Source organism: Brachypodium distachyon, chromosome 1 (genome assembly GCF_000005505.3).
Source record: "Brachypodium distachyon strain Bd21 chromosome 1, Brachypodium_distachyon_v3.0, whole genome shotgun sequence".
Taxonomy (NCBI): Eukaryota; Viridiplantae; Streptophyta; class Magnoliopsida; order Poales; family Poaceae; genus Brachypodium; species Brachypodium distachyon.
The window spans coordinates 33,377,746-33,393,903 of record NC_016131.3 but is presented as its reverse complement, the minus strand read 5'-3'; the positions used below and the strand labels follow the sequence as shown (position 1 = coordinate 33,393,903).

At 41.1% G+C, this 16,158-nt stretch overlaps 2 protein-coding genes across 5 annotated transcripts; one reads left to right on the top strand and one right to left on the bottom strand.

Annotated features, from left to right (window-relative positions):
* Window positions 1-476: 476 nt before the first annotated feature.
* LOC100831217 ((S)-coclaurine N-methyltransferase) lies at window positions 477-10,255 on the top strand. 2 transcript variants are annotated; one of them, XM_024462858.1, is made up of 13 exons: window positions 477-725; window positions 902-972; window positions 1,058-1,136; window positions 2,043-2,097; window positions 2,930-3,202; window positions 3,609-3,947; window positions 6,551-6,659; window positions 6,940-7,164; window positions 7,579-7,678; window positions 7,873-7,983; window positions 9,055-9,138; window positions 9,264-9,322; window positions 9,723-10,255. In XM_024462858.1, the coding sequence occupies exons 7-13, from the start codon at window positions 6,562-6,564 to the stop codon at window positions 9,913-9,915; spliced, it is 870 nt and encodes a 289-aa protein (XP_024318626.1). In that variant the 5' UTR covers window positions 477-725; window positions 902-972; window positions 1,058-1,136; window positions 2,043-2,097; window positions 2,930-3,202; window positions 3,609-3,947; window positions 6,551-6,561; the 3' UTR covers window positions 9,916-10,255. The 2 variants fall into 2 exon arrangements, with proteins under 2 accessions (XP_024318626.1, XP_003563714.1); XM_003563666.4 differs by lacking the exons at window positions 477-725; window positions 902-972; window positions 1,058-1,136; ... (1 more) ...; window positions 2,930-3,202; window positions 3,609-3,947 and adding an exon at window positions 5,282-5,591.
* Window positions 10,256-10,707: 452 nt separating this feature from the next.
* Window positions 10,708-15,886, bottom strand: LOC100823529 (U-box domain-containing protein 34). 3 transcript variants are annotated; one of them, XM_003560587.4, is made up of 9 exons: window positions 15,328-15,886; window positions 15,082-15,203; window positions 14,875-14,990; window positions 13,597-13,718; window positions 13,209-13,492; window positions 13,010-13,111; window positions 12,337-12,765; window positions 11,368-12,117; window positions 10,708-11,296 (listed from the first exon to the last, which is right to left on the bottom strand). In XM_003560587.4, exons 1-9 carry the CDS (start codon window positions 15,515-15,517, stop codon window positions 11,114-11,116), a joined length of 2,298 nt encoding a protein of 765 aa, XP_003560635.2. In that variant the 5' UTR covers window positions 15,518-15,886; the 3' UTR covers window positions 10,708-11,113. The 3 variants fall into 3 exon arrangements, with proteins under 3 accessions (XP_003560635.2, XP_010227578.1, XP_024318619.1); XM_010229276.3 differs by having other exon boundaries at window positions 13,209-13,303; XM_024462851.1 differs by having other exon boundaries at window positions 15,121-15,203.
* Window positions 15,887-16,158: the final 272 nt, after the last annotated feature.

The window sequence follows — 16,158 nt, the reverse complement described above, 5'->3', positions numbered from 1 at the left end:
TTTCCACGTGTAACCTGATTGTTTAATGAACATGCGTGGCTATTTTTCTCAAATGAAAAAGAAAAACACTCTTGAATCTGGAGTGCGAGTAATCTTTATTGCTTCTTAATTCTCAGTTTGGTTAGGGCTGCGTACGTCCTCCCACCTCCACGTAAAGAAAACCGTCGCGCCGTCCTCCCGCCCGCAGCCCCGTCGGAAAAATCTTGACCCGCAGCCCTCCATCTGCTCGCGCCGCCGCCTCCTCCCCAGCGCTCCTCCTCATCGAGCTGCCGCCCCCACCCCCGTCCTCCTCCTCATGGAGCCGCCGCCCCGACCCACGGTCCCCAAATCTCTGATGCCCGTGGAGATCAAATCCGCTGCCGCCGCGCGACTCCGCAGTCTGCCGCCGCCACCAGTTTGGGTTCGGGGAGGGAGGGCGCTCGCCGCGTCGCCGGATGTCCGTCACGCCGCACTTCCTCTCCGCAGATGACGTCTCCCACGCAGCGGCGGCCGCCGCCCTCCTTAGCCGCGGAGGATGCCTCCAACAGACGCCCGCCTCCCTTACCCGCAGCCGCGCTGCCGTTCGTCGCAGCCTGGGACGCCATCGCGGAGGACGCCGCCGCCGCGCACTGTCCGTCCATCGCCGCCATCATATCCTGCGCTCTCTCGCGAAGCTACCACCGCGCCGCCGCCGCCGCCGCATTGCACCATCACCATCCACGCCCTGGCCATGTCCTTCTTATAAGGTTGAGTAGCAGTAGCATCTATGTGTGCCTGCCATTTGTTTGATGAAATGCACATGACGAGTACCCCACCAGGATGCGACCCTTCTCCTCGATCGATTTCGATACTCAATTCATTTCTCCATGCTCGATTGATCTTGATTGCAGCATCCCAAGTAACTCGCTTCAAATTTGGGCAGGTTTCTTAGGCTGTAGACACAATAGTTATTATATTCAAGGAGTATTATGCTGAACAAAGAGACATTGACAGGTAATTTGACAATCAAGGGTTTTCTCATTATTGATCTTATCCTCTGGATTATGTTCTTCTTACTGTCTATTTTGACAATGTCCAGGAACTGACAAAGTTGAGATCAACCAACAGAGAAGGCATAGATAAGTCATTTCTGCAACAAGAAGGAACGGATAAGTCAGGTAGTGTTGTTGTTGCTGCTTAAATTAAGATGATGAATCAAGGAACGTGTTGATTTGTGTTATGTCGACAATACCAAGGCCAGCCTTCATGCTTGCACCTGCCATTTTCAGTCCTCTTTTTTGTGTTACCATTCTTATTCTCTAATCTTAATTTAAGCTATTCCTCCACATATTATGCTTCCCTTTCCAGAATTATTTGGTACTTTACACAATTTTCCTTTCCACTCCCTATTGATTATGCTTCTTATATTACTTTTTACTTGGTGGTCGATTAGATGGATTTCTGCCAACATTTAATTACTTGGTACTTATAGATGTTATTCCTCTATGATTTATATATATACCATATCTCAATTCTTAAGGCATGCGATCTATTTATATATATCATTACTTTAAGCGAGGGAAGACTAGCTGGGCTTCCATAGGAGGAATTATGCCCATAACATGTCTGTAACTCTTAGCTGGTTCCATACTTTCATAGTTCAGCTTCTTCAGGTGCAATTGTACTGCTTCATGCATGTGCCCACAACTCAACTGGAGTTGACTCAGCCTTCGATCAGTGGAACTGATCGATCAGGCATGCAGCTAATGAGATAAAAAGCATGGTTATCATTTTTCACAGCGCGTGTCAAGTAAATAATTGACACATTTACTGATGCTTTTAGGAAACATGATATTCCTCTGATCCTAAATTCTTGACTCAAATTTGTCCAAATATGAATGTATCTATTCTTAAAAAAGTGTCTAGATACATGTAATATTTCGACAATAATTTAGGATCGGAGGGAGTACATGACTATTTGGCCACATTATTTATTTATTTGTGTTCACATGACAGATTTTGTTTCCAAATAACTTACATATTTATAGGCGATGAGATAAAAAGCATGGTTTGTGGCGATGCAGTGCCTGAGCGGAAAGAGAGGGAAGAAGGGAAGAGAAAGACACAATGGGCTTCCAAGTAAGTTTTTAATGGTAATTCTTCTCCTAATATTTCTAATTAGGATTGCATTTAGAATTTGTTGCATGTAATCGAACGAAGGTAAATTATATTTTGCCTGTGTGGATGTGCAGCCCACAGTTCGTGCTACTTGGTCTTTGTTATTGTTATGTGTGATAAATTAGTTTGCGGCACAACTAATGTTGAATGCTTAAAAACAAGCAAATGTTCTCGTGTTCATGTATTCTTAGTACTGTATATATCCTTTTGGTATTTGCACTTGTGAATCTTCTTCTTGATTATGCCAGATAACTTCTTTTTCTGAGGTGTGCGAAATTGTGAACGGAATCAAAAGCATAGTTTATACTCCTCCGTCCCATATTAAGTGACTCAAATTTATCTAAAAATGAACGTATCTATATACTAGAATACGTATAGATACATATAATATTCTGGCACTTAATATGGGATGGAGTACTTGATTCTGTCCAAATTGTGTGTGGCAAGAACTAGGGCACTAGGGCAGTTGGAGCCTTGGATTTATCTCTTGTGCAAAGAAGAAATTAAGATACATGCTGGAAGATAAAGAATAGGATCGATGCACAAAGAAGTTAAAGAATAGGATCGATGCACAACGATCAGGAGAAATGATTAAGTGATAGAAATATAGCAGTTTTTGACACATTTAATAGCGACATTACAGAGCACCAGCGGCCCTGCAGCGGGTAATCAATTAACTCGTCAAATTATTGTCTGCGATCGATCGATCTGTAGGATTTATGAGATAACTAAGTTGCATTGGATGAATTGATGGATGCATATTCTTGGAGGTGATGACGCCAACTTTCTGCAGGGATGCTTGAAGATGCGTCTGGCATATGATCCAGGTACATGCATTAGTTAACTGTTGACCGATCACATGCCAGGAAAAGAAGGATGAAAGGTACTAAGGTAGTAATAGAAAACAATTGTTGGCACAGAACGTGCTTATTGACAGGAAAGGAAGAACTTTACATCACTTTTGAGCTTAATTTTTTTTATGGGGAAACTTAGGGGAAGTCTACAGAAGACAGGAAACTGCTCAAATCTCGTTATATACTGGGCCTTTTATACCAAGAATATTCAGGTATGGTTTCTTTTTTTTCCTTGAAAATATGCCGCTTGATATATGTAGTTGAGGCATTGTTTTTCGTTTGTTTTGGAATTGGAGCTGCTGGATGACAGAATGTCATCGGTTGAATTTGGAGTGACTATTGTAAATCCCAGTTTATATCGTGATATTACATGGTGTACTGCAGGTTGGGATTATCCATTCCATCAACAGGTTCATCAATGATCTTCCAAGTATCAGTTTAGTTGTGTCATTGCATGCTCCTGACCAAGACATAAGTTATGCCGGTTGCATGGGCATCTCTAGGAAAGCTAGTGAATGCATAACAATGATATGAGAATGAGAAAAGGAGATAGGATCTAAAATTGTTCCATTATTATTGCCGTGTCCTCTGATTCAGTTTGTTCTATTTTGTATGCAGGCTTACGAAACCAATGTTGATTCTCAAATCTTAGGTTTGACAAATGAGAGGGACAACTGCTAGGTGATGATCAAGTGATGGAATCAGCAGCAAATAGGAATGGAGGCAAGATTACTTCCAACACAGAACAACACACCTCGGCCATTGTAACATTTCTTGGATGAAGTGATTTCTAATCAAACAATTTTGTCCACATAAATATTGTTAGATAGCTAGCGTTTGTGTAGTAGTTCCATCATTATTTGTAATCAAATGTACGCAGAGTTTGCAGAAGCTAGGGAAGAAAGGGTACCTACTTGCTTGAGAAAACTGCATTGGATTACGATGATGATGACACTGGTAAGTTGTCTGGATCTATAGGCGCACATATTATGTGGAAACTTGCATGCCAACATTTATTCTTAGATTCTTACAGCAACTCTGCTAAGTTATCATGTTGCTACTTTGGATTTGATTATTTCTACTTGGTGAATGCATATGTTTTTGGTTGATACTACTTTTCCTATACATATGTTTTTTTAGATTTAGGCGTACATTTCTATTACTTTGGATTTGATTATTTCTACTTGGTGAATGCATATGTCCCAAATTCTGGCTCTACCTTGCGTATATTTGTAATATGTGCTTTTCTTCTCATTGTTGTTGATGCGTCATGGTTTTACTGTATCTTGATCTTCCTTGTATCTATTTTTTTTCATGCATCTTGATCTTTAGATTTACAAGGTTGATGATTGGGATTCATATTTCAATGACTATATAGATCACTTGCCTAGCTTTCCTATCTCATGTTTCTTTTGACATCCATACATCATGTGCTGCATATTCACTGAATCACTTCACATTACATGTTGTTATGAATATACACGAGGAATAATATTATTGTTTCTGCCTGCAGTCCAGCACAATATCTGATCACAGAAAACATCAATGTTGTTCCTGCATTCCCTGAATTCTACTCCCTCCGTTCCATAATTCTTGTCGCTGTTTAATTGATGAAACAGAGGGAGTAGAATACATCAATGCTTTGAGATATAACCAACATGAAACCTCAACAATTTCTTACATGTGGTGCAATGATTTGATAAGAAATTTCGCAACAAGATGGTTCCTTAGAGAAAGTGACATGCACCCGGTTAAAATGTGTGTAACCTTGTTCATGAGGAAGATGGTGTTTGAAATTCAAAGTCAAGAAAGATATATTATTTCTTGAAAAGACCACAACTGATCTGTAAAGGCTAGGCAATTAATTAATGAATTTCACTATTTCAGGCTCTCGTCTAAATTGGTGCAGGTATTTACACACGTGAGAAGAGGGTTTGTTAGAGTTATTGATGTCCATGTTATTATTTGTCTTTCACCCATACTAACCACATGATGAGAGATTATTCAAGTCAGTTGGAATTTGTATATAAGCAAGAGGGTATCCAAAAAATAGTGGCTCTGCAATTTTAGTTTGATAATCTTAATTAATTGACGGTTTGTTTGTTTTTTCGTTGCAACTCGCACGGTCACTTAAGTAAGGTAGTGTAACTTGAACCTCGAAACGATGCCATCCACCGTCAGTCCGTCACGCCTCGAACTCTCATCCTAGCAGCCAACGTGTCCCGGTTTACGTCCACAAGAACCGTATTAGCTCCAAGCCGATTGGGCTACATTGCTACAACTAACAGTGCCGCAGGCACCACCAACCCAAACTCATCAAGCGCGGAAAGCAAAGCAAAAAACGGCAATCTAATCCAAATTCTCAACAGCCGAGCGCACCGGCCGGCAGGGCAGCCGGCAGCGAGCAGATGGCGGCGGCGGTTGTGTTAGCGCGGACGTACGAGGCGGCGGCGCGGTCCGCTCTGGCGGCGCTGGAGCGCAACCTCCTCCCCGACGCGCTCACCCGGCGGCTGACGCGCCTCCTGCTCGCCCAGCGCCTCCGCCTCGGCTACCTCCCCTCCGCGCCGCTCCAGCTGCAGCAACTCCTCCTCTTCGCCCACTGTACGCACCGCCCTCCCTCCCTCCCCAATGCACCGCCGATTCCCGCTGCTGGTTACTAGCTTCTTGCCGTTGGCGCTGGTGTGGCGTGACTGCTGCGGCATTAGGATGACCATTCCCGGGGAGGCTCGGGTGGGAATTATGTAAAGTTGTGCGTGGAATGCACGATTGTGTTGGCTGCCGGTAGTTGCATTCCGTGTCGCCGTGGTTTCTGAGTGTCCAGACTTGCAGGGGTGATGAATCCTTTGCCCACCGAACTGTGCTTCTTACGCAGTGACTAACTGTTTAGAATTGATTCTTCCGTTATCATTTGCATCACTGCTAGATCAGTAGATTATGACGAACAAGCACCAAAGTTGCAGATTTTACTGCGTCCTAATGCATGCATCATCCGCTCATCCCATGAAACCAGCTCACGGAAAATGCACATGCTGTTGTTATGTACTCCCTCCGATCCATAAAAAGTGCCAAGTTTGTACAGATTTTATACTAAGTGCGCAACACTTCTTATGGATCGGAGGAAGTATGTTGTTTTGGTTACTTGGGAGGGGGGAAGCTCGTTCAGTATCAATTTTTTGGTGAACCGGGAGTTGGTAGATCTGACTGTTTGCGGGATGCCGCACACGTTTGAGTATCAAGTTTTTCAAGAGAAAGATTCGAGTATCAAATTAGAAAGTACTCTAAATTTCAGCTCATTTCACATATATTTGATTAGCTAGTTTGCACCTAACATTTCTTTTTTTTAAGGCTAGTTCAGTATCAATTACTGTACTTGTCATAATTCCTTTCACAATATTTTTCCTGTTTTCCTTAAAGACCAAGCTTTTTTTCTGGTTACATCTGAATAATGCACGTTGGTATAGTTCTTCTATTAGTTTATTGTAGTTTGAATTCCGATAGTGTAAGTTGTGTAACCTTTTCACTACAATGATGTGAAGGTAAATCTTTGGTTTGTGATGCAGCTCTTGAAGACATGCCTATTGCAATTGAAACGGACAAAGCTAAAACCCAACACTATGAGTTGCCGACCACGTTCTTCAAGCTAGTTCTTGGAAGAAACCTCAAATACAGGTTTGTGCTTCATGATGCATACGAGTATCATCTCCAGATACATGGCTAGTATTTTAGTTGGAAACGATTAATCACTTGCATTATTATTTCTTCAGCAATCATCAACCTTTAATATAGTAGGACAGTGCATCATTTCACACACAAAAAAGTTGCAAGTTGGAAACCTTTATCCTTAAATTCTATATGCACAATTGAAAGCCATTTCTGTAATTGTTTGTTAGTTTAGCATGCACCCTGTGCATCATTCCTTAATTCACATACCTACATCAAATTTTTCTAGTTCCTGCTACTTCCCTGATGATTCAAGCACCCTAGAAGATGCTGAGGTTGCAATGATGGAACTCTATTGTAAGAGGGCACAGATTCAAGATGGGCAAAGCATCCTTGACGTGGGATGCGGATGGGGATCCCTTTCTCTGTACATAGCAAAGAAACATAAGAATTGCAGCGTTACAGGGATATGCAACTCAACAACACAGAAGGCTTTTATTGAAGAGAAGTGTAGGTAAGTGCAATGGTTCCAGCTGAGAAGTTATGATATTATTGCGTTCTTTTGCATGTAGTGACAAGTCATGTTCCACATACCCATTTTTTTTATGGGTAGCAGTTTCAGCTAATTTCATTCTTGTCATATTGTTAATTACTCCTTTGATTGAAGTTATGCCGAATAACAAACAACGAGTTCCACTACAACATGAGAGGTGAACTGTTGATATGATTTACCACATAATCTCCTTAAATTTATTTCATATACCCTTAGTTCCAGCGTTAGCACATACGGAGTATGATATTTCACATGCATGAACCTTTGCTACACATGCAGACACATTTTCTTGTTTCTACTTCCTGCACCAATAATTTTGATTGTCCTGCCGTCCTGCAATAGTTAACACTGCATACCACTTAATTGTGGTTACAGGGAAAATGAGCTATCAAATGTTGAGATAATTGTGGCAGACATCAGCAAATTTGAGATGGAGCGTTCTTTTGACAGGATCATATCCATAGAGATGTTTGAGGTATAACTCAATTTGGTATTTTGCTGTGGTTTTGCTAACTGTTTGTCAGGTGTAGTACTCCCTCCGTCCCATATTAAGTGACTCAAATTTGCATAAATATGGATGTATCTATACCGAAAAAGCATCTAGATGCATTTAATATTTTGGCACTTGATATGGGACGGAGGGAGTATTAATAATGGCCTGTTCTGCAGCATATGAAAAACTACAAGGCCCTTCTTAAGAAGATATCCATGTGGATGAAAGAGGACAGCTTATTATTTGTCCACTACTTCTGCCACAAGACATTTGCGTACCACTTTGAGGTACCTTAATAATCCTGCATTTTCACTGGTCATTTGGTGTTTTCTTGATCTGAAATAGCTTTCCCATTATGAGGATCAGTGCCACTTCTTGTACTCAGCTGTAATTTGGTTTGTTTGCTACACTACATATTTAAAAATCTAACAGCTGATAGACCCCAAGTGAAGTTTAACTTTAACAGTGTCATCCCAACTGATAGAGGTAACGGTTCCTTGGGATAATTTTGCTAATGGCAAATCTTTGCCAGTGCCTTCAGATTTTAATCTTTCACTTCTGTCCAGGGAAAAAAGGTTTGCCTCTTAAAAATGTAGAAAATCAGAAGAAAAATCAAACAATAAAAAAACCCTGAAAATTTAGATTTGTTTCAGAAAAATGGAATATTTTTATTTAAACAAAAGAAATAGAAAACTCTACGAAACTGCGAGACATAATGTGCACAATATTATATAAAATTAACAGAACAAGTGTTGAAAATACTAGAATTTGTATGATTATAAATTAATGAAAATTCAGCTAACCCATACATAAATTCTGGTCCTTACATGGTTAGGTCAGGATAAGATGTCTTATCCTCCATTCTATCTGATAATTCAAGGGTGTTCCCAAATTATTTGCGTGTTAGTGGAGGTTTAACGCAATATTCTTATACTTTTCCTGCTTTCTTTTTCATTTTCAAAAAACCTTTTCTTTAATCTAACTTCTGTGTTCTTTTGTGTTTTCCTGTTTTTCCGAAAAAGATTTTTTCCCTGCTTTCCCCCCACTATTTTGTTCATTTCTGAATATTGTGCAAGTTGCTGAAGTGTGTAACAGCGTAAGTGTTGCCGACCATCTACCACATGTTGTCCAAAACAGCTCAAAACTGCAAAACTGCCTCAGCTAGGGTCGAGAGGGTAGATTAAACAGATTTGACAGGCCAAGATTCAAAACAACTGGTGTCAGTGTTCGAGGTTGAAAAATGAACTCTTGCAAGAGTTCATGGTTAAAAAATGGAATTTTCTTAGGTTATTAATGTGAATTTGTGTTACTGAAGTTATTTGTATCTCATGTTAATCGTGATGTCGCATTTTCAACAGGACAATAATGATGATGATTGGATCACAAGATATTTCTTCACTGGAGGAACAATGCCATCCGCAAACCTTCTGCTCTACTTTCAGGTCCGTATCGAGGCAATCGTACTTCTTTGCTAACTTTACTTACGTTAGGTCACTGCCCTTATGAGGCTAGGAAATATGATCAATACTCAGATGAATATTGATATTTACTGACTGCATTGTTGCAGGAAGATGTATCTGTGGTCAATCATTGGCTTGTCAGTGGCACACATTATGCTAGAACAAGGTATACCCTCCTCAAGTTTCAAACCATCCTAGCTCTAGTACATGCATTACAATATGAATTTAAGCGTGCCTTTATTTACAAATTCTAGTTAACAAATTAGGAGGAAGTGCAAAATACATTTGAGATCTTGATTCAGGAACAAAAATGATATGCAATGAACTGTGAAGTGATGGTTGGAAAAAATTTGGGTTTCCATTTTGCTACTGATACAAACTAAAGTACATTGGTCATCATGAAAATATATGTTACTGTTACATGCATTGTTTTGTTAGGCAACGAATACAATCTAGCTTATTAGGCAATGAATACAATCTAGCTTAATGCTATAGAGAAGTCTGACATATTGCTTGTTATATAGTTAACCTATTGTGTTAAAGACTAGGCATTATTATACCTGCAGTGAGGAGTGGCTGAAGCGCATGGACAAGAACATCACGTTCATAAAGCCAATCTTTGAAAAAACTTATGGGAAGGAATCTGCTACCAAATGGATTGCTTATTGGCGTACATTCTTCATCTCAGTTGCTGAACTTTTCGGATACAACAATGGCGATGAATGGATGGTTGCACACCACTTGTTCCGGAAGAAATAAAAGCTACTAGTAGATGTGTCGAGAAGCATCCATCATGGAGTTTATATCTAGGCTGCATTTGGTATTGTGGTGGATTCTCGTAATCCTATTTGCCCCACCCGCTTTTATCTATTTTATTATTTGGCTGAGGCTGACAAATTTCTTCTGCTTTTGTGTGTAGTTTCCATAACAGATTGTAAAATAAGTTCAGCACAACATAGTTTGGAAACGCAAACTGAGCCCTAGTATTACTGCTTCCCATGTACCTGAATGAGCAGTTCATTTACTTGAATTCAGTTGTAGTATGATGTATTTGACTGAACCTCCCCTCGTAATTATGTTTTGTGTCTGCAGTGTGTAATCATGCTTTCAATAAAGTAGTTCAGGGATTCAGGCTGGCATCTTCTCGCCGTAGTTCGGGTCAATAACATAGCAAGATGTGCTTCATTTTGGACGCTGCTATCGTATGGATATAATATCCATTTAGATGCCTTGCACAGAGTTTACAGTTTCCAAGCGCCGAAAAGCACATTTGTTACTGAACAATATATAGATCGGAACACATATTTATCAGCTCGTCCAACACCCGGGATGCCATGGAGGAAGATATTTCTCTGATATAAATCTTGATGCAAGGGCCAGCCTTCTGCTAGATTAGTTGATTATGTATGTCACATGACATTCAGCTAGGATCAGCATATACTAGTCTGGAGCTATATCAACAGAACACAATCCAGTAATAGCCCATTAAGGTATATAGGATTGGTTTTTTCCAAAAGAAGCATATATAGGATTGGTGAAGGAGAAATTAAGTATCATCATGAAACTAAAGATAAATAAGTGTCATGGTTGCCACCAAACCATACACTAGCAATCTACTCCCTCTGATCCTAAATTGTTGTCGAAATATTACATGTATCTAGACACTTTTTAAGAATAGATACATTCATATTTGGGCAAATTTTGAGTCAAGAATTTAGGATCAGAGGGAGTAGCATTTAGGACGAACTGAACTCAATGGCTGTTTCAAGTTTGTGAATAACAACCCATTTAGGCTGAACCTGCTCTGGACGTGACCATTCTTCAGTAACAAATTACCTACACAATTAATGTTCCTGCTACTATTATATACAGCTACTTTTCTTTCTTTACAGTGGAACTAAAAATAATAACTCGAGATCAAATCATATATGGTACTAGTAATCCTCTCATGTCTTCATTAAGATGACTGTGACTTCCATCGCTGTATTGCTGCATGCAAGGAATGGCTAGGAATTATGGATGAATTTGGAAGCTTATGCTTTGTAACTGGGGAGATCTTGTGCTTCTTGAGCCAAGCTTTGATTGCCCTGTACTCATAGGTATGTCCGTCGGCAGCAACATAAGGATCATCCATTACCTCCTGTGTCAAAATTGTTTGTTAAGCTAGAGTGGTAATTGAACTGACAGTGTTGAGTACCTAGCGAATTTTACCTGCAATATAGGGCACACAAAATGGCTTGGCACAACTACGTTTGGACTTCTTGACTTAAGAGAAGAGGTAACTCTGCTTAGAAGATCTTCAAGCACTGGAAGCACCTCCGACTCTAGATTAGGCCTGTCCCTGCATTTTAATGCCGTGCAACGCAGCCCCAGTTTTGCCAACGTCTCTGCCTCAGCAATTGGCCAATCAGTTTGAGATTGGTCCAGGATATCTGAAAATGTGTCTTTTCGGATTGCCTCTTCTGCACTAAGTATAAGACCATGTGGATGCTTGCCAGTTAGTAGTTGAAGAACGATAATCCCCAAAGCAAAGAGATCTGATTTCGGTCGTACTGTCCCGGTTAACTGGTACTCAGGGTCCATGTAATACAGTGTACCAGCAATGACAGTGTCTCTGTATTCTGTGAAACCATCTGGCACGAGATCTGCTATGAGCTTTGCAAAACCTACATCGCCTATTTTGCTTACATAATTCTTGTCCAGCAAAATGTTTCCAGGCTTCAGATCACGATGCACAATGGGCTCTGGTTTCGTTCCATGCAAGAAAGCAAGCCCACGAGCTACCTCAAAAATAATTTGGAAGCGCATAAACCAATGGAGCGGTTGGCACCCCTTGTTGTTAATAAGTTGATCTTCTAGACTTCCATTCTCCATGTATTCATAGACAAGACATCCAATTTCAGGACAAAACCCAAGCAGCAAAACCAAGTTGGGATGGTGAAGTTGGCTGAGAATCTCAACCTGTATAATGTAAAGAAATCAAAACATTTGATAAATTCCTTATCTGCGATAAGAAATATGAAATTATATGTTTACACTCCCTGTGAAAACATACTAAAAATGATATGAGATGTACAAAAGAGCAAAAGTAAGTCAAATGCTACCACTAGAAATTTCAATAACTAAGCAAGACATTAGTTAGATCTTTTGAGAAGATTAAGAGAAATATATCCAGGGTACCTCTTTAAAGAACTCATCGATCTTGTCACTGGAATCTTGCTGAATAACCTTGACAGCTACTTCAGTGTGATCAAGGGTGCACCTGTATACAATCCCATAGCCTCCCTCGCCGATCTTCTTTGCATCAGAGAAGTTGTCAGTGGCAAGCTCTATTTCATGTCTCAAGTAACGCCTGCAAGTTTTTCCTGTACACAGAAGAGCATCCACAACCTTTCCTGTCTCAGTGCTCATCATGTTAGCTACTGATTCAGTCTTGTGCTTGGAATAAGCCTCACAAGTGAAGGCCTCTTTCACCATCTCAGTATCTGTAATAGCTCTGAAATGTTTGCTCTTCTCATAAGCAGCTGTTTGTTTCAACAATTCCTCCCTCCGTAGTGCATCTTGCACTTCCTTCAAATCTTCACTACAGTCATTAGAAAGTACCTGGATCTGAAACATCATAATGTAATGGATAAGTGTATGCATAGTAGCTGCTAACTGAGGAGATTAGCATCAACATTCTAACTCTGCGATGCTTCAAGAGTGAATATATTTTTTTCCTTAGAATGAAACGAAAGGCAGCTTGGTTGATTAGCATTACCAGATAATATTTAAGGCACCAAATAGTGACAGTAAATAAAGATATACAAAAACTTGGATAAGATATTTCACAAGCTTTATCATAAACACTAACCTTTTTCTTAGCATGGACAACATCTTCATGAGCTTCGCCATACGTCATCAGCGTATTCTGCAACTCCTTCCTAAGTTTTGCTACATCATCTATAGGTTTTGGCTGCAAATAAAGACAGCAACAAAAATTGGCACTCTAAAAAGATGAATCAAATCATCTGGGAACCAACATTAGTCATAATAATCAGAAAGAGACTGACCCCTTCAGTAGAACTTAAGGAGACACAAGGAAATTCCTTCAATTGCCCAATAGCATCAAATTCTTTGTCCCCTGCTCTCCCTGGGGTCTTTCGACCTGCATTTGTAGAAGTGCTAAGAGAACTGCAGGCTTGAGAGCACAAGTCAGAACTAGTAACCCCAGAAGATTTTGGTGTCTCATCATCAGGTAGGCCATGCAATGAATGTTTGACTTGCAACCAGTTCCTCTGTATTAGGGCATATGCTCTATGACTAATTGATTGGATCCTTACATATGTGTTTGACTCTGAAAAAAACACGTTTTTGAGACAAAATGACTTTCTTATCATTGTACTGGTAAAATAAACAAATAGAGAAGTCACAAAATAAGAGAAATATGACACAACATACTGCCTGTTTGAGAAAGGTTTGCAAATTTCACAGTTAACTGGCGCCGGGACACAATGAATACATTGCAGGAACATGGTGTGGCTTTTAGCACGGTAGTGGGCAAATTTTGGAGCCGTAATATCCTGAAAATATAACCATGAATCCCATGATATCACTTACCAACGGTAGATTTGCACAACTGGCTAGAAATCAACATGGCAAAAAAAAACTATGCGCTTAAACAAAGATGCTCATAAACTTTGGTTATGCATGTGAAGTTGATAGATGATGTTTTTTTTACTATGTAGAAACAAGAAATGTATAACTTTTGTTCGTTGCATGAAGTAATTCTTTAGATTCAGGAAACACCGAGCACAGCATGGCTGGCAGGTACGTATAACATTTAAACTGAGGAGACTAGACTAGCAGAGAGCTATAAGCCCTTAATTTGTTAGGAACTGGAACAATATCAAGCAAATAGCTAAAGAGAAAAGTTAAATAAGGAGTACATTACTGAGAAAAAGTATACCATTCATCAAACTCTATTGTCTAGGAGCATATTGATGCATTCAAACTCTACAGCATAGACAGGAACCAGCTTCTGCTCAAGGAATTTCGATCTGGTGTCTACTATATTGTTTTAGAAAAATTTCACGAGCACTGAGGTATATTTTTTAGCTACTCACAACCTTATAAAAGAGGATATAAATAAAATTAACCATGAGCAGTTGAAAATATATCTCCACGATTGGATCAATTTCTCTATAAAAAAAATCTTCCATAACTTTTGCATAGGCAATAAAATAGGAGCGGTCCCGCCAACTTTGGCTAAGAGACGAGACCATTGAGACTATAAAGTGCATAATACTCAATTAAACTAAACCAAGCTTTGTATGCTAACGATATAGTAACAGGTTACTGTTCCCACTAATCTTACCAAGATATACTTTTACAAGCTTATCTTACTATATTTTGTTCAAATGTAAACTAGAGAAAAAAAGTTTGGCCTGGATTAATAAAGGAAGTGTAATGCTTGGGATATATGCACGTCCGAGCACCTACCACCTTTCTGATGCCAAATGTATAGCATGACAGAATGAGGCACGTCCACATCCCCAAAAGGGAATCACCCCCTTGCTGCTCCCTAATAAGTAATAAGTATCTTACTTTTCTGCTTGTTATCTACTTATTTTGGAAGAAGCTAAAATGAGTAGCAAAACAGAAGAAGAAGAAGAAAAAAAGCTAGGGAAAGCCTTTTTCTGAACTGAAAAGGTAGATTCGGAATCTGAACATTTATACCTCCTGAACCAGCTGAGGCAAGCGGATCCAAGCACCAGGTTGCGGACGCCGGACTCCGCCGCGTACCTCGCCAGCGCCTCCGAGACGCTGTCCCCTTCCAGAACCACCGTCTCGACCTGCACGCTCGAATTCAGACACGAATCGATCGATCAAACCCAAGTACGTGGCTAGCTAGCATCAGCTCGATGTTCAGTGAAATGAACTGACGCTTCTGCGGCCGCAGAAGCGGCGGAAGGGGAGGAAGACCTCCTGGGCGCGCTCCCTCCGGTCCTGCGCGTACATCTCCACCACCCCCGGCTCCATCCTCTCCACCGGAACCCTCTCTCCCGCTGCACCCCATGGCCACAACACAAAAAAAAATCAGCTCGCCGCTGATTCTCACATCCACAACACCACGGCGAAAAGCGAAATCGAGGAGGAGGAGGGGAAATCGAGAGGAGAAGGCGAGTCTACATGGGGAGGGGACGAAGGAGACGGGCGGGATGACGTGGACGAGCACGACGCGGCCGGGCACGAGGGCGAGGTTGGCGGCGGCCCACCTGGCCGCCCGGCGGCTGGCGCGGCCGTCCCCGCGCACGGCCACCGCGACCGCCACCGGCTTCGCCTGGGGGTCGCCGCCGGTGGAGGAGGAGGAGGAGGCCATGCCGCGCGCGGCGGCGGAAACGAAGCTTTATCTTAGAGCGACCGCGGTGGAGGACGAAGACCAGAGTCTTTCGGTTGGTGGCGTCCTCGGCGGCTGCAGAGGATAGTCAATCAGCCAGTCGGCAGCGCTGGAACCGGCGGGGATGTAACGACCAGGTTACCTTGAGCTGCCAAAAAAGAACGAGAATGATTTGTGAAGAGGGGAGAAAAGCTGTGGTATAAAGTCATGGTTCGGATTGTTTGGATGCGTTGGTGCGACGGCTAGCCAAGAGGTCGAGAGACTCCGAACCCTGAAGAATTTCTACACCTACGCACAAGAGAGAGATGAGAACCCAGCAGTCCAGCACCAACAAATCACAACACATTTCCCCCGAGTGATGCGAGAAGAGAGGCAATTGGTTACTCGTTTTTTTATAAGACTACCACAATACTCATGCATTTCTATGGGCTAAAATATAGTATATCATGCTCGTACAATCCATATTCCTTTTCATTTTGTGATGTATGCCAAATCAATATGCGACTAAAAGAAGTGATGTTGTCCAGAGATGATTGGCCATCATTATCAACTGAGTCTTTTTTATTGGAGTAAAGGATTTTTATGCAGGTAATAGGAGTAAAGAATGGTGGTAATCAATTATC

Coding starts and splice junctions, on each gene's coding strand:
- LOC100823529 (XM_003560587.4), bottom strand. CDS start 15,517: ATGGCCTCCTCCTCCTCCTCCACCGGCGGCGACCCCCAGGCGAAGCCG. Junction 15,204..15,327: donor CTCCTTCGTCCCCTCCCCAT/GTAGACTCGCCT, acceptor CATGGGGTGCAG/CGGGAGAGAGGGTTCCGGTG. Junction 13,493..13,596: donor AAACCTTTCTCAAACAGGCA/GTATGTTGTGTC, acceptor TGTTTTTTTCAG/AGTCAAACACATATGTAAGG.
- LOC100831217 (XM_003563666.4), top strand. CDS start 5,399: ATGGCGGCGGCGGTTGTGTTAGCGCGGACGTACGAGGCGGCGGCGCGG. Junction 5,592..6,550: donor ACTCCTCCTCTTCGCCCACT/GTACGCACCGCC, acceptor TTTGTGATGCAG/CTCTTGAAGACATGCCTATT. Junction 9,323..9,722: donor ACACATTATGCTAGAACAAG/GTATACCCTCCT, acceptor TTATACCTGCAG/TGAGGAGTGGCTGAAGCGCA.